This window comes from Paralichthys olivaceus, chromosome 8 (genome assembly GCF_024713975.1).
Source record: "Paralichthys olivaceus isolate ysfri-2021 chromosome 8, ASM2471397v2, whole genome shotgun sequence".
In the NCBI taxonomy this organism is placed as follows: Eukaryota; Metazoa; Chordata; class Actinopteri; order Pleuronectiformes; family Paralichthyidae; genus Paralichthys; species Paralichthys olivaceus.
Window position 1 is genome coordinate 2,852,916 of NC_091100.1, and position 18,057 is coordinate 2,870,972.

The window sequence follows — 18,057 nt, forward strand, 5'->3', positions numbered from 1 at the left end:
GATAAATCTCAGACGTGTGGATTCGTGTGTCTGGTCCAGGTATCACTCGTGTCGTGGGGACCTGAATATTTTTACTCACACGCACATTTGTCTTCTTTGTGGGGACAAAAAGTCCCCATTAAGGGGAAGACATGTTTTAAGGTTTAGGTTTGATTTAAATTGGGTTTTAGTTAGGTTTAGGTTGGATGAGGGTTAGCTTAACATTAGGTTTAGGTTAAGGATAGGTTTAGGTTAGGTTATGGTGAAGGTTTACGTCATGTTTAGGTTAAGGTTTAGGTTAAGGATAGGTTTAGGGGTTTTGGTTTAGGTTAAGGATAGGTTTATGTTAAGGATAGGTTTATGTTAGGTTTAGGTGAAGAATAGGTTTAGGATTAGGTTTAGGTGAAAGACAGGTTTATGTTAGGTTTAGGTTAAGGATAGGTTTATGTTAGGTTAAGGTTAAGGATAGGTTTATGTTAGGTTAAGGACAGGTTTATGTTAGGTTTAGGTTAAGGATAGGTTAAGGATAGGTTTATGTTAGGTTAAGGATAGGTTTATGTTAGGTTTAGGTTAAGGATAGGTTAAGGATAGGTTTATGTTAGGTTTAGGTTAAGGATAGGTTAAGGATAGGTTTATGTTAGGTTAAGGATAGGTTTATGTTAGGTTAAGGTTAAGGATAGGTTTATGTTAGGTTAAGGTTAAGGATAGGTTTATGTTAGGTTAAGGATAGGTTTATGTTAGGTCTAGGTTAAGGATAGGTTTATGTTAGGTTTAGGTTAAGGATAGGTTTATGTTAGGTTTAGGTTAAGGACAGGTTAAGGATAGGTTTATGTTAGGTTTAGGTTAAGGATAGGTTAAGGATAGGTTTATGTTAGGTTAAGGATAGGTTTATGTTAGGTTAAGGTTAAGGATAGGTTTATGTTAGGTTAAGGTTAAGGATAGGTTTATGTTAGGTTAAGGATAGGTTTATGTTAGGTTTAGGTGAAGGATAGGTTTATGTTAGGTTTATGTTAAGGATAGGTTTATGTTAGGTTAAGGATAGGTTTATGTTAGGTTAAGGACAGGTTTATGTTAGGTTTAGGTTAAGGATAGGTTTATGTTAGGTTTAGGTTAAGGATAGGTTTATGTTAGGTTTAGGTTAAGGATAGGTTTATGTTAGGTTTAGGTTAAGGACAGGTTTATGTTAGGTTTAGGTTAAGGATAGGTTTATGTTGCAAAAGGAGGACGTTTCAAATGAAGCCTGTGTAGTTGTTACTTCAACATCTTCCCTCTTACAAAACCCTTCATGTCCATTTTCACACCGTCAGTCTGTTGCAACTTCACCTCACTTTTATTTACACCATTTACTCACAAATGACACAAGTTCTACTGTTTAGGAGACGGAACACAAAGCACAACAGAAAACAGGAAGGAGAGATGAGTGCAGGGCTGAAGGAAGAGAGAGAGAGAGAGAGAGGGAGGAAGAACGAGAGGCAGCAGAGGGAGGGGAGCGAGGGAGGTGTGTAACAGTTTCCTGTCGTCTGCGTCTCTGCACCTTCCCCTCCGAGTGTTTCTGTCAGCGAGCACAGACGAAGCTGAGCGGAACAGGATGCAGGCGATCAAATGTGTGGTCGTGGGAGATGGGTACGACATTTCTTTTTTATTACTTTTCACGCTTTGGTATAACTTAAATCAAAATGCCGTCAGGTGTTGAATCATGAAGGGTTGAGCTGGTGCATGATGGGATGTTTTAGGGCCTGGGCTCAGAGTTTAGGGTTTCTTGATAGATTGATCAACTCTAATGTTTTTTTGCTGAAAAACACCTCCACTCATAAAAGAACAGAATGTGTGCGGGGATACGTGTCGAGCTGTAGGCGGGTGTTAGACAGCGCTGATTCACAGTGATGGGGTCTGATGAGGAGAACAGGCCACAACATGCAGGGAAATGCTTTAGTGCAGCGCAGACTCAGAGCAGAGGCTCTCACTGCTGATGGAAACCCCGAAAGAAAAAGAGCAGCTCCAGAAAAGAAACCATTAGATTAAATAAGAAATGGAAGTGGAAGCTCTACTTTGTTAAAGCTGGATATTGACAAAGTCTTTTGCTCAGTGCAAAGATTTAGAAGATCTAAACTAACTTCTACACACTTTCTGTCCTTTAAGGTGGAGCAACAGTGTCATTTGTCATGATGGGAAATTGTAAAGCGGAAGTGGTGAAGCTGTTGCTGCGGCGTGATCGATGAATAAAATAAAACATTTGCAGGGCGCAGACGTTACGGGGCCGTGTGTGTCGAGTTTCCTGTTCGCGCTGAATGTGACACTGTGATTTAAAACTTTTAAAGTGGGTCAGTAGAGTCATCGCTTATTCAGGTGAACACTAAAAAAGAACTAAAAGGCATTTATTTATGTTTAAGTGACGAATCCCTCCAGTGGTCGTAGACATTAATGCTTTTACCTCAGAGTTTCATTAAAAGTACATTTTTATCTAATTAAAACCGCAAATAGGTAGGAAACGTAAATGCGAGAAGATTTGTTTCGCTGCAAAGTAGTAAATATTTTTGTTTTCCATCAGAATTTCTGATCTATTTGGAGTGAGATCAGCATTATGAAGGTTTTCAGACATCAGACCACACAAGGAATAATCCTGCTGTGGTTTTAAATGTTCAGAAACAACATGTTTGAGTAACCAAGACGACGATCTTTGTTTTTCATCTCACCTTGGCTACCGTGTTTTGTTGTGTGTGAGACACCACAACCTCGTACTGGTGACACAGCTAAGCACATCTGGACAATCGCAGCAGAAAGTATTCATTTCCCTGTTTTAGTATAGTTGAAAACTCTTAAAGGAGCTTTACAGAAGCGTCCATGAGAAACTTCATCCTCTGCAGCTGTTTGTGTGTGAACACGTGTCGCTCTGTCTGCATTTAACAGAGCGGGAGGAGGAAGTTATAAAGTCATCTCACAGCGAGCTGCTGATCCATCAAACCTTTTATAGCGCGTCCATGTTTGATGGATCTATGGACGGATGTGCTCCTACAAAAACCAACAATATTCACATCTCCATCACTAAAAGGGTCAAATTATGATTTTAAAATCTCGTATCACACAAACAATCTCATCAGGTCAAACTAAAATCAATCAAAAAGCCAAAAAAGTGGTTCGGAAGATTTAAAGTGTGTAAACATCCTCCAGCTTCTCTGAAGAGATGAAACCAGCTCATCTGTCAGACAGAGAAGAATCGAGTCATGTCAACAAACATGAAGGACATTTAAAGCTTACGCTAAATAACTTATACTGAGCAACAGCGCCCCCTGTACGTGTATCAATGTGTCGAGCTCTGACTGTGTCGCCCCACTCACTGAACTGAAAGGCAACTGAATGCTGGGTATTACCCATGTTCCTCTGCTTCCTGTACCACAATAGCTGCTGCTGTAACAAATCCACCAAACTCTGTTTAGAATTCTTCATGTTTTAAAAGTTTCCTGCTGAATGTTGGAGATAAACTCTGGTTGTTTGTAACGTCTCGGCGTTTTTAACTGATCTTCAGTTCGGCTTCACTCGTCAGCTCGCTGGAGCGGACTGTGACGGTTGAAGCTGAGACTCTCAGTCAGTTCTTCTCACAGGAGATCAGAGCCACTCACCAGAGTGACAGAGAACAGACGCTCAGGGAGCGAAGGAGGAAACTTTCTCCATGTTCGCACTCACTCAAACATCAAACTCTTTTTAATCAAGCTGCTGCTTTAAGGTAAAAGATATAAAACTACTTTCGTGTAAACAAACACAGATTTGTGGTTGAGGCCATTTCACTGTTTCCTGAATCCTGCTGGGGTTTTTTTGGACTGGACCAAGCAGAGGAAAACGGGGGGGGGGGGGGGGGGGGGGGGGGGGGGGGGGGTGTCTCCAACAAAGATGCACAGAAAGACAAAAAGTTTTGTTTTGATGCGGTGCTTCCGAGAGCCCAAACCAAGAGACTGCACACAAAGACAGAAGAAAGGAGGAGAAGATGAAAATGAGAAAGATGTTGACACGGAAGCGGAGAATGAGAAAGAGTTTGTTGAGATAAAACCAGATAACGAGGGATGGTGTGAGAGGAGGAGAGGAACTTTGATGGAAAACCAGATAAAGAGCAAACAGAGAGAGATCAGACGTTTTTTTCTTCTTCACTTTGGCTGGTTCCTGTTTTCAGCTTCTGAAACAGATCAGTTCCTTTTTCACTGACACACAACTACCAAACACACACATGCTGGTATGTCTATATCTGAAAACGTTCACTGACAGAAAACATTTGACCTCTCACTGTCGTCGTATAAAACAAAGTCTTCGTCCTAAAAGAACTGGAAAACAAACTACAAACAAACTATAAACTACAAAAGTCCTCCTTGGACAAAGAGGGGTTAAAGTCTCCGCCCCGTTGTCATGTGACCAAAGCGTCCACAAGCTTTATCTTGAATTTAAATGTTTTTCTGTAAACCAAAAAAAAAACTAATCCTGATGAACAACATTTAAAAATCTGCTTCCTGATCAGATTTAACTGAGAGCGCCACCTCCAGGTAACAGCAGATAATAACCAGCGACACAAACACCAACATCTTTTGTATGATGTAAGGATTGTGTGTCGTTCATCGCAGGTTGAGGTTTCCGGGGCCTTTATTGGCTGCTTGTGATCAACTCGTCATTGAGCTCAATCAGCTGTTGGGTTCCTTGCAAACGGAACACAGTCTGGATTCGAATGGACACGACAACAAGCAGCTGTTACACCAGCAAAAGATTAAGATGTACCTGTAATTTGAGTTTTTTACTATAATACTTAAGAATCTGCAAGTAAATCATTCTTACAGACAAACCGCAAGCAGAACATTTGGGGATATGGGTTCTAGAGCTGCAGATTACAGAGTTTCGAAATGGGCTTCCCCTGCTAGAGATGCATTTCTCTGTGTGTGTGTGTGTGGGTGTGTGTGAAGACGAGTTCTGGTGATGTGGTTGAAACGCTGAAAGAAAAGCTCTGGAACAAAGTACAAGGCCAGTCGATACTTGTTTGATCAGCTCTACCTCGCTGTGGATGTCGAGACGAGCTGATCGCCACTGCTCCTGCAATCGACACGTTATCAGCTCCAATGTCTTTACTTTAATATAAGAAGAATCTGTGTGATATACTGTGAACCAGACTGAGAATAAACCCAGAGATGTATAACCGTCCAACAAAGCAGTGCACAAAGAGAAACGGATGAGCTGCTCACAGTTGAGTGGCAGCGGTATTTAAAGTCATAGTGTGAGTGATGTCTGTCAGTGCACGTCTTGCATCATTTCCTGTCACTACTCGGAGTTTCAAAAAGAAGAACAGAGTGAAAATAGTTCTTTTGTACATATTGTATACTGTTGTAATATATATATATATATATATATATATATATATATATATTGGAGTTGGACGGAGATTGTGTCTTAATCAAAAAATGTGTTTTTACTTGTGTGATTCAGGGCTGTCGGAAAAACATGTCTCCTCATCAGCTACACAACCAATGCCTTCCCCGGGGAATACATTCCTACTGTGTGAGTATGACACACACACACACACACACATCCAAACACACAGACACACACACACGCTCTCGCTCTCTTTTTCTGTCTCTCTGAACAAAAATATGTAGCTACACTTACTTTAGGATTTATCATTATGAGCACACATGCATTGCAGTGCACCACTTTTCTGCACATGTTTTAATATCACACACACACTCTAACATACACACACTCTCTCTCTCTCACACACACACACACACACACACACACACAGTCTGACAGGTTCGGGCTGGCTGCAGCCTGAGGGTCTGGAAAACTCACCTCTGCCGAAAAGCCTGATGGAACTCAGGCAGCTAAAGACAAAAAGTTGGTTAATGATAAACACTCTGTTTATCTTCCACTATTAATGTCGCTGCAAGAGCAAAGTGCTGCTGCTTTGTTTGCTTAATTTTAAGATTATTATTGAAATAAATAAATAAAAGAACTAACTTATTTAATAATTACAAGGTGCTTTTCAATGTAATGCAAATAATGAGAGAATTAAAATTAAGTCGTGTAAAGTAAAACTCCTTAAAAGTTTCCTGTTCACAAAAGCTTTTTTCATTTTTTTAAATTAAATTTCTGTCCTTTCTTGTTTTTTACTCTAATATTATTTTAACAACAAATATTGTTAATAAAATACAGTTAGATAAAGAAAATAGTATGTAGGTATATTATCTAAACTGAAAATTAAAAGTATGCCGGGAAATCTACTCGGAAAATATTAAACAGAAGACACACACACGCACACACACGCACGCACAGATGAGACTGCAGTGTCTCAGTGTCACCACATGGAGGCAGTGCTGCATTAATATCGCAGAGTCATTGCAGTGGTTATTTTCTGAAACATGTAACAATAAGAAAGAAACTCACATTTTTAAAGAGCTTCTCTAAGAACCAGCTCCTTCTCTCTGTCTAATGTCTCGGTCGAACACTCCACCATGACGTTTTATCACATATCAAGTGATTGATGGTTTGGAATCACCCTTTAAATGAGTGACTGACTCATGAGGCGGCCGATTGATCGACCCCTGACCTTCTCGCTCCCCGCAGGTTTGACAACTACTCGGCTAATGTGATGGTGGACAGCAAACCAGTCAACCTGGGCCTGTGGGATACAGCTGGACAGGAAGACTACGACAGGCTCCGTCCACTGTCCTACCCACAGACGGTACACACACACACACACACACACACACACACACACACACACACACACACACACTCATAGATGGATAGAGGGAGTGAGAGGTCATTAGAAAATACAAGACACAATTTGTCTCCTGCTGGTTCCTGATCAATAAATAATACAGCAGCATGTCACACGTCTTATTAAATTCAAAGACAAGAACAGAAAAAAGAAAAGACTAGAAGTTACCGAGGAGGCTGCTGAACACGATGAAACTGGGAACTTAGTGGGAGATGATTAATGGGAGATGTGACGATGCAACGTAACAACGTGAAATAAGAAATAAAACACAGATTTATCGACAGGTGTAAATATGTAAAAGGCCTTTTCATGATTATGGAGGATGCTATTCGGATTGAGGTGTTTCTCCATGAAACCACAGAGTGATTTGGATTTCATTCTTTAATTATTAAACAATAGAAGGATATCATACATGGTTACCTTACGTGGTTCATCCAGAGCTTTCCTCCCGCCCGGCTGTGCTCTTCATCCGCATCATGTGCTCAGCAGGAGTTTGAACTGAACGATTCTAGATCAATACACAGATAGAAATGTTCTCAACAACATGACGGAATGTTTAATATATGAACAATACTGACATCTGTGAGTGACACTTCTCAGTGTGACGAAATTCCTCCGTGAAACAAGAAGAAAAAAGCTTCCTGGTGTGACTTCGTTCAAGCTCAGTTGTCATGGAGATGGTGTGGTTAATATTTATTCCGGGGCGGTTTCAAGTGATAACAGAAATAAATCTCATGAGTCACAAGTGATGAGAAGCAAAAGCATGGTTGTTGTTTTTTGGGGTCATATTTGATCTTTACCTTGTCGTGGTTTATCTACGGTTTCTCTTCATTGTCTCTCCTCTTCCTCCTCCCCTCGTTTCCTGCAGGATGTTTTCCTGATCTGTTTCTCCCTGGTGAGCCCGGCCTCCTACGAGAACGTCAGAGCTAAGGTGAGTCTCGGTTTGTGAACATCATTAAACATTCAGATTAAACGTCAATGTCTGCAGTCCACGTCCACCAACATCTCCGTGTCTCTGACTTTCTCTCACTCCTGGTGAGTGGAGGAGAACCTCTCGGTCCCCGTTCCCCCTCACGGACAAATGTTGTCCTTTGGACTGCGTTTGGTGTTTTTGATGGCAAGGAAGCAGTTCTCTTTGTTTCTATTGTTGCTGCAAGACATTTGAGGACCTGGTTGTCTCCCAGTATATATATATTACCTTGGGAGAGACTTATTTTACAACCAGTGAGGATATGCCTGAGGGTAGTATGTCTAAGTATTTCAATATAAAGTATTTCATTATAAGGAGTCCAGCCTAAGGTAACGAAAACAACAATTTGTACGATTTAGATGAAACAAACTAGTGAAAACCTCATTAGGATTATTTTATATACAGTTTCTGCCAATAGATCATTTCACCTAAATCACACTGAAGCTTTAACATTAACATATTTCATTGTACAATGGTATAAACAGGGGAAACAGAAGCTAATAATAAATTACTTCCTCTGTTAATCAATGAAAACTGTTGCAGGTTGATTTTCTGATGATCGATGGATCATCTCAGGTCTAGATTTCAAATTTCCGTCCCCCCCCCCCCCCTCTATGTTCTTCTCCTTCTTATTCCTATTCAGCGTCATGCGTGTAAATGAGAAGGCACCAGCTTCATCGTGAGACGAGAGCTTTCATGTTCGGCACTCTCTAATGAAGTGCTCCAGTGGTTAGCACTTTCATTCCCCTTACACTCCCCCCAAACTAGTCGCACTTCTTCATTCAGCCCAGTCCGTCCTATAGGAAGACAAAGGGACTGACGTTGTGAATATTGATCACACTCGCTTCAGTATGGTTCACCGCTGCTGCGTCCTTCAGTGTGAATCCCAAGTATGTCGCCATGGTAACAAGGAGCTGGAGAGGTACCGCAGAAGTGAGTCCTGGTAGATTAAATGGAATGAATTTAAAAGAAGGCGCAGCTTAAGAGGAGGTAAAAAAAAAAAAAAAAAACCAATAGGTGAACATTCAGTATAATGGGAAGAGGACGGAAGGAGGAACTTTGTGAAGGGTTGGAGAAACACCGACTCCTTGTATCAGGGGGCAGATCGGACTTTTTTCATCATTATGAGATGTTGTTTTTCAACATTTTCCTTGGTCATTATTATCTTTTGAGTTTTACCCTGGTTCAAGAGAAACCTTTTATGATTCTGAGTAGAGCCTGACTTATTTATCAGTCGCTTGATAGAGGTCGGCTGTTTCGTTCATTCAGAAAAACAGGGCATTCAATATATATCAGAAAGTCTCTAATAGGCCTCGAATACCGAGACTTGAAAAAAAAAAAAAAAAACATCTTCACAATCCTTCTTTATTCAGTTTTGGAAAGCTCATTTGTTTTTCGTGCGTAGAAGTTAACGACTATCGACAGCGAACGTCTTGGGCAGCTAAATGTCAAGCAAATCAAAGTGTAATGACACAGTGGAGCATCGATTAACAGCATCCTCTTCACTCGACGTCCATCCATCAGCAATCAGACTGTATTCAGACTGTGCTGCATTACATGACGCACGGTCAAGAGGAGAGAGAGAGCAGACAGATTAGCGTGGCGCTTAACAACAAGCATTTTATGGAATTAAAAGGAAATTTCACGACTGATGCACCACAGGAAAACATGAAAAGTGAAAGATGATTCACAATCCAGCTACAAAATTCAAATCTCAATGTTAGAGAGCAAGATTTTAAAAGTTAATTCGTCAGAGGCTTGAGAAAAGTCAAATGTAAAGTTCATTTAAAAGTAGTTCAAATGACAGGAGCTAAATCCAAGTGTTTCAGACAGAGGATGAAAAGTCTGAGGAGAGCGACGTAAACCTTTTCAAGCAAAAACACAAATTAGAATTATCAACCGGAATATGAGCAGAACGTGTTTCCTTTGACCAATTCAAGATAATTCAAGTTCAATGACAAGTCTTTTAAAATGAGAGTAAAGTTTACTCAACAAAGACGAGTCCAAGTCTGTTCACGAGTCTTCTCAACCAAGTCTCAACCAAGTCTCAAGTTATTTGAGACGTGTTAAAGTCGTATCGGTCGAAACCCAAGTCAAACCTGAGATCAAATCTGATGCCGTTCAAGACTCCTCTCAAGTTAATATCTCTTCAGTCGCTTATAAAGACAGACAGAGTCCCTCAAGAGACGAATAGGAAAAGTAAAAAAAAAACAGTAGTATTCACTAAAAATCCAATGGTAAAATGTTTTCTATAAACCTTCATCCAAATAATCAGAGTCAACGTGTAGGGGAAGTTTATAAAACTTGGAAAAAGTGATATGGACTGTCGGAATTAAATTTCATATATTTTTATTCAACTTCAAAAAGGGGGAAGTGGGCTCGAGAAATCCAGGAATTTGAATCACTTCATAGTGAGACAGTTGAAAAACTGAGTCCAAAAAGCAGCAGAATGATTCATTAGGTATTACCCATAATCCCCCACACGTCACTCGTGTGAAACCACTCTGCTAGGCGGCGAGGATTAGCCAAATCAAAGACAACTGTCGCTGGTGTGCGAGCGCTAAAAAAGAATCGACTTAATTCCTGCAGCCGATACCGATCTTTCATTTGCTCACCGAGGGAAATGGATGGAGGGAGGATGAAAGAGGCAAAGAGAAGAGTGAGAGGGGGAAAAGGCAGAAGTGAAGGAGAGAGGTAGAACGATGTTGATACAGGACTGAATATAAACACCGAACTGCAGCCATTTATTCTTCGCTGTCTTCGTCTCTGTCCGATACCAGTGGTACCCGGAGGTGCGTCACCACTGCCCCTCCACACCCATCATCCTGGTGGGCACCAAGCTGGATCTGCGGGACGAGAAGGACACCATTGAGAAGCTGAAGGAGAAGAAGCTCTCACCTATCACCTACCCTCACGGCCTGGCTCTGGCAAAGGATATAGGTCAGTCCCACGTGCAGGAGCTTCTCTCAGGTCTTGTTTGACTGCGACGACTGTAGATGCAGAGAACGTGGTCCACACATTAGCTTTGCCTCTGATGTTGGTCGATTTGGAGCCATTACTGTGGTGACATTGATTCTACAGATTACACAGACAGTGTAAGTGCATGAGTGGATTGAACACGGTTAGATAATTATCCTGTCTTCAAGATGAAAGTCACTGGTGATCAATACGTCCGGAGACATTCTGAGAGAGTAAAAATACATCTTTTGATCTGCTGCAAATAAGAGGGAACGTGACAGACCACAGAAGTAATGACAGATTTTTAACATCACATAATCATCAGAACGCACACACAAGACGATTTGGCCGGAACAAAAGACCACACAATGAAAAATGACGATTCCAGAAGCTTGAAATCTCACCGAAACTCACGTGATTCTTCTTCTTCTTCTTCTTCTTCTGTCTTTTAACAACAACTTTTAGCTGCGTTACCGCCACCGTCCGAGCTGGGGTGAGGAAAGTGAAAAACAAAAACAAGACTGCAGATGAAAACATGGCCGAGAAGAAGGAATTGGCTTATACATTTTGAAGTTTTGTTGTTTTATCGCCAACATCTTTTAAAGTACGCTTCTTCTGTTGTGGGTTTCTGTCAGATCATCATTAATATCAAACGGTCCTGACTCAACTGCTACCATTAGGGTTATTTTGTAAACCCCTCACACTTCAGGACTGTTCGGGCAGATTATCGATACAGATTGTTGGAGGGGGAGTTATCGGGTCAGAATCAGCCACCAGGGGGCAATTTGAGGTTTCACTCCTGAGGAACCGCCATGTCGTCCATGATTTCAAACATGCAGTTTAGATACACGAGTGCTCTTGTCTATACCTCGGCCCGATCCCCTCATTTATCCTTCCTGTGTCACACGTGTGGTTTTGTTTACATGTACAGACGCAGTGAAATACCTGGAGTGCTCGGCTCTGACCCAGCGTGGCCTGAAGACTGTGTTTGATGAGGCCATCCGTGCCGTGCTCTGCCCCCAGCCCACCAAGGTCAAGAAGAAGCCCTGCTCACTGCTGTAAATGGTGAGAAACAAACTCAGAGCGAGAGCAGAGGAAATGACTGAAAGTGTGGGAGTAGTTATCACGGTTTCATTTCCTGTCCCTGGATCTGAGGCCTACACGCAAGGAATCTTGATCCTCGAATCAATATTTACTATCAGATGATTCAACACAGTTTCACGTGTTGAGGAAGGAGAATAAAATGATCGAGCCGAAGAGAAAGACAAAGACTAAGAGAATGAAAGATCGATGGAGTGAGCTCCGCGAAAATAGAGGCGAGTGATTTCTCCAGTGTCATGTTTGACGTGTGAAATAAAAGTCGCAGACCCGGGGTAATTATTTTCAATTTGTCAGATTTAATGTAGTGAGCTGGAAAATACAGCAATGATTTGACAGGCAACCAACCAATAAGCTTTTCTCTCCGCAGGAGGTACATTAGCAACTGAAGTCCAAATAAAATGAATCAAAAGAAAGATCAAATTTTGAGCTTTTTCATTTGTTTTTTCAAATTACCACAATAATTGCAGACGTGATGGCACCCTGCTGATATTTCAATATACCGAGGTACAGAGAGACTTTAAAACAATTGTTACTAAACTGCACATGCAACGATCCGTGATTCATGATTCATCACTTACTTTTTGTCGTCTTTTTGTTTTTACAGATTGTTCCAGGACCAGGGAGACGAGAGGAAGACATTCAGACTGCTGAGCCCGGGTTATTAAAGGAACATTTGAAATGTCTGTAATATTTCTAACAGATAAATACAACTAGATTTCCACTAGTTAGAAAAAAACAAACAATGCTTTCGCAGTCGTAAAACAACGGTACATACTTTCTGTACAGCATGACTGAATCTTCAGGTGCATTTTATACGCAGCAGCAGGTACGAAATCTCTGTAAGATAAATCCATTTTATTAGAGTGTTATTAGAGTATAACCCAGATCACACACTAAATTGTAGGTGAATCAAAATGTCCTGTTTCTGTGACACAGCACTTCTGGGGCCCAGAGTAAATAAAGGTGTTCTGTTCATCTTCATTATTTGTTAGAGTGAAAACATCTGATGATGTGCTACAGCTGTTGATGTACGAGCGCTAATAATTAAGAATCAGGATTAGGATATAGTTTTGTATAAGGAGAGAGCTGAACAATGATGTTTTTCAATTAAACATTAACGACAAATGTATTCTTTGTTTTGATGTAAAAATAAAAGATCTTTATCTGTACCGTTGTCTGTACCACGTAGCCTTTCAAGCATCATGGTGGGGGACAACCGGGTCCAAACCACCTACGGTCACTAACTGAGCACTATGAACCATCATGCATTGCTCCTCGCGGTGAGGGCCGAGAGCAGCGCATCGCAGCACAAACTGCAGGAATCAGGTTTATTTCTATATTTAAAGATGATCGTTCGATATGTTTTTTTTGTTTAAGCGTAAAATAAACTTTTACTGTGGGATTTTCCATCAGCTCTTACCGATGATCTCACTACGTAGCCGTCCATATATAGAACTCATTATGAAGTGGAGCAGGGGATAGTAAGTGAAGTGAGTGAGTGGTTTCAAACACAGCGAGGGAGAACATGCAAACTCCACACAGAAGCATCACCAACTCACCGCCACGCCGAGCTCTCAAACCTCGGAAAAGCTGGCAAGAGCAGAGCTACATTTCGAAAGACGGCAACCCTCGTGTCACCCCCTCCCATCGGCCCTCTCGTCTGCGTGGTGAAATATCCAGAATTGAAATAGCGGTTTCTACACACGTGCTGCTGCTGCGACAGTCAAGTGTGGTGACGCATCTTCATCAGCCTCAGACATGCATCATCATCATCACCAACATTATGGTGCTTCTACCATCTGTTACAAACATCATCCGTCTCACTTTGCCTGAGACACCAGGACGGCGGCATCAATCTGACTTCTGTGTTTGGGCTGATAAACAAACTGATTAATGGAATAAATGAAGGTCAACATCGCTCATTATTTGTTCAAGCGTGTGTTTGGGAGAACAAATGATCCCGTTGTGTGTTGAATACACAATCAGATGCACAATGACTTCGCCACAATATCATGATGTCAAAACAGTAAATGGCCAAAAGATTTCAAACATTTATTTTACCTCATAAATCCTCGATCTGTAATGGATTGTAGATTTTAGTTTATAAAGAATCGTATGTTTATGAAAACAGAATATGAATCCAGCCCATTTTAAAGAAACTTCATTCTGCTGTGCTTCTGAAGAATAGCGCGATGTGACTTGTCTAATATTTAAGTATGTACTTTTTTTTTTTTTGAAGTACTGCTATTGATCAGTGCTCTACTATTTGCAAGGACACAAGAAGCAGACCAAGGTAAATGGTCTGTAATCATAAACTGTCTTTCAAACACAATTCATCATCAGTTTGTGCGCAAACACTTGGATTGGAGGAAGTTTGCATCACAGAAACATGTCGCTGCATTAAATCAGTTTCTCTTTCTTCACAGTGTAAAGCCTCCTCAGAGGCTCAGTGATCTGTTCCCATGTGCAGCAGCGAGGTGGGCAGCCTTTTCAAACCAGATTATACTTGACTTGATGATTGCGGGGCTGACAGCTCCAGTTAGGATCAATAGAGATGCTTGATGATGTGTTCTACCGCAGGTTTCCCCCAAATGTGCAGTGAGGTTGAATATGGTTGAAAACAATGCTTTGGAGAACAAGAAGAAATAAAAAAAACTGTGTGACAACAGTCATCAATATCAAAACTAAACAAGAGAAAGAAAAATAAAACATATTGACTCATAGCTGTACTTGTGGATAGAAAACCGGTGAACTGCCATCAAAATATATGAAGTAAAGACATACAGACAAATGCAGAAACTGATAAAAATCTATTCAAACGTGAAATTGTAACACAAGTACCTTGACATAGCATCGTAAAAACAATTGTTCTCAGTCATATATTCACTTTCTTTCTGTCTCAGCAGTGGCAGCTGACGGTCAAACCATGAACACTAAGCAACACAATCCTATTGGCTGCAGACCTGCGCACATTTATGCAAATAGGGTTTTCATTCCTACCGACAGTTTCTGCTCTAACACTCCATAAACTGAGATCAAGTGGAACTGACTTAAAGGTGCAGTGTGAAAGGTTTACAGGGATCTATCAGCAGAATGGGACACATCAGTCTGTGTTACGTGGACCACACTAGCACTGGCAAATTTTTTTTAATTCTTCATGTTAACTTTATTTCTCAAATACAGAACGGCATAGTTTGTGTTTTTAGCACACTGTTGAAACTGCTTAAATCGAATAATGGCACCGTTTGTGTTCGCTTCCAGTGAGTCTGCTTCTGTTTCCCTGTGTGTAACTGAATCTGAAGCCTTCACCTGGTTACCACTTTCATTTCTTTAGAAATCATTTGCATATAATTTTACTCTTCTTAACTTTGACCTGTGAGAAGTGTCAGGTCTCATTCACAGGACATTGAATAGTCTCTTGTGGCTCTCTGAGCTTTTGAAGATGTATAAAGAAACTTCGACAGCTCTGACGATCTGGATTTTGAGTTTGGATTTTGAAGTAGCTCCAACTTTCCTCTTTGCGGTTTAGGACAGACATCACGGACAATCATTAGACACATAGTCACAATAATCGTGGGGACAACTGTGGTAAAAGCCCAGTTGTTGATTGAACTATTTTGATGCATTTATTTTGTCTTCCCACGAGTATTCCACGTGGAGCCGAACTTAAATACATAAGTAAAACATTTGTATAAGGTTCTTTCCTCTCTGGTGATTTTTCACTGTCGATTCATTGGTAACAAAGGTAAAACAAAACATTGACTGGAGAAGCTTCACATTGTGCAGGAATGTGTTCATGTGTATTTCTGACTTTGACACTGGGACCTTAAAAACAACAAGCCACAAATGAACTGTTACTCATTTTATTTCAGTTGACAGAATCTTGGAAAGTCAAATTGTTCATTTTCTTCTCAGTCTTGGTAAAAGAAGAGCAGACTATTATCATGTCTACATTTGTAATCTGTTGAATTTACGTAATGCACAATTGTGTTTTTACAAATTTAATTTCCTACAATACAATTGTGTGAAAAATGTTTCATGAATTAACAAATGATGGTAAAAGATTTAATGAACAATGACATCAACTGTAAATTCAGAGCAACTCAGCATTTTTTTTTTTAGAGATGTGAAATGTCTGTTAAATAACTGAACATTTCACCATCAACCAAAAGCTGCATTTGCTCCTCATGGGGTGATAATACGTCTGATCCACTGATTGTATGGGCCATGACAGAGGTCCATAGATAAAAGTGGTAAACCACAGACAATTGTACGATGAACCATTACAATGACACCATAAATCATGTTGTTGTACACCAGTCCTCCACCTGAGTCACCCTGTGAGAGACAAACATGTGTTTATTACTTTTTTTTTTGCTCTAAATAATAAAATGTCTATTTATAACCAACAGTTGAAACTTGTTAAAGCTGAAGAAAGGAAACAAAGTTAGAAGACATGTACTCACTACACATGCATCCACCCCATGTCTAGAGCAACAGATCCAGTGCTGATGATTATTCTGACAGTTGACAACGTCGGTATTAGCACATTGGAGAGTAGGTGAAGAACCAGGTTCTGATGAGAAGAAAAGATTTTACCACTCAACTCACCACTGGAAAATAATTATACTTATTAATACTTTCATAAATTACATTAAAACTATGTAAGTTTTTTATTTTTTTTAACACAATATGACAAAATACAACCTGGTTTGTTTAAAAATGTGTCCCTCATGAAAACATCAGGAAAAAAATATTGTAAAAATAATTTAATAAAATAAATCTCACGTCTTTCATTATTTGGGCCTGATCTTGTGGAAGCGTGACCTGCAATCTGAACTTCAGCACCTCTGTAAAAAAACAAAAATAACAAACTAAATATATATTTTGAAACTGTGATAAGTAGTTAATTAACTAATTCTTGTTTTTACATTCAAATATTCACTAGAAAGTTGAGAACTCACGCGATGGGAGGATGTGCACAGTCGGGAAGGTCTATAGGTCGGATACCAACAACTTGTGTAGGCAGCATCAGTAACATGAGGTCGTGTTGGTTGCCGTCGTTGAAGATCTCAGGTGGATGTGTGATTTGAATCGCTGGTCTACTCGGACCAGGATGCACTGCTATATCTGCGAATATATTCCTACAGGTAAAAGGTTAAACATCAGTGAATCACAGTCAACATGTCATATTTTAATACTGTTGGTTATTAATCATAGTTTTACATCAAAACATTAATGATCAGTGCATCAGGACATTAAAGTGAAAGTTGTTGATTTGTGATTTTCTCACCATCCAGGCACTAAGCAGTGAGCTGCAGTCAGAATCCACTGGTTACTGATCAGAGAGCCTCCACATGAGGCCACATGTGTTGTATTTCTGAATCTCAGGCGGACATGGTACAGACGCTCATAATCTTGACATATAGCACCTCCGATGATTCTCTTCTGCAGATCCACCGCTGTGCTCACTGTCACACCTGAAAGAGAAATAGCTCCAACATTGTGAATTAGAATCGTGGCTTCGAGTGTGAAGACAGAGAACAACACCTTATTACAGTATTTGCTGCAAACACTTAACCTAAACCTCTTTTAGACAAGACGTTAGTCTGACGGCTATTTAACGTGTAAGTCTCACGTCTGAAGAAGCTCTTGGTTTCTTTTACGAAGACGAGGCATCAGCAGTCTTACTTGGTCAAATCCAGTCTTTGTCACAAAATTCACCTGCAGCTCCTCGAAGCCAGAAATGTGACGCTCTGCTTGTCTTCAAACAGTTTGTCGTGTGAACTAGAACACAGGGAGAATTGCTGCTTACTTACCAACCCACATGGCAAAGAGAAGAGTTGTAAGACGAGCCATCGCTGTCATTCACTGTCTCAAAGACTGTCCTCCAGATGCAACAGTTGTGTCTTTTTAAATGTGTTCACGCTGTCTCGTCGGCCTCTGCTGGACCAATCACATTGTGAAGATTTACTGGCTAAACCCCATTGGCTAAAGTAATCTGCACATTAATGCTAATTTGTGGATAACCGTTTAGATTAACGTACAGTGTTATCTTTTATACTAATGCTGTACAAATACAGCAGGTACCAGTACTTATTTCAGGATATAGGACTAAATGTCCCTCGTGCTTTGGAAGGTTTTCTTCACAATTTAAGTTACAGATTACCAGTAGATGACAGCAGGTGTTAGCGGATGTTAGGGACATATCTTCAGTTGTGTCCCTAAGCTTTCCAGCCTCAATGCTCTGCCTCAAACGTCATGTCTGCAGTTCGGTCAATTCTACGAAGTAGACGATGCG

The 18,057-nt window shown here is 40.5% G+C and overlaps 2 protein-coding genes across 2 annotated transcripts; one reads left to right on the top strand and one right to left on the bottom strand.

The window, feature by feature from the left end:
• The first annotated feature begins 1,270 nt into the window (after window positions 1–1,270).
• Window positions 1,271–12,925, top strand: rac2 (Rac family small GTPase 2). Its single transcript, XM_020102659.2, has 7 exons — window positions 1,271–1,602; window positions 5,434–5,505; window positions 6,571–6,688; window positions 7,596–7,658; window positions 10,478–10,637; window positions 11,587–11,720; window positions 12,361–12,925. The coding sequence occupies exons 1-6, from the start codon at window positions 1,568–1,570 to the stop codon at window positions 11,715–11,717; spliced, it is 579 nt and encodes a 192-aa protein (XP_019958218.1). The 5' UTR covers window positions 1,271–1,567; the 3' UTR covers window positions 11,718–11,720; window positions 12,361–12,925.
• Window positions 12,926–15,605: 2,680 nt separating this feature from the next.
• On the bottom strand, window positions 15,606–17,721 carry LOC109639256 (serine protease 1-like). Its single transcript, XM_069529314.1, has 6 exons — window positions 17,576–17,721; window positions 17,050–17,236; window positions 16,721–16,900; window positions 16,545–16,606; window positions 16,223–16,332; window positions 15,606–16,094 (listed from the first exon to the last, which is right to left on the bottom strand). The coding sequence occupies exons 1-6, from the start codon at window positions 17,622–17,624 to the stop codon at window positions 15,942–15,944; spliced, it is 741 nt and encodes a 246-aa protein (XP_069385415.1). The 5' UTR covers window positions 17,625–17,721; the 3' UTR covers window positions 15,606–15,941.
• Window positions 17,722–18,057: the final 336 nt, after the last annotated feature.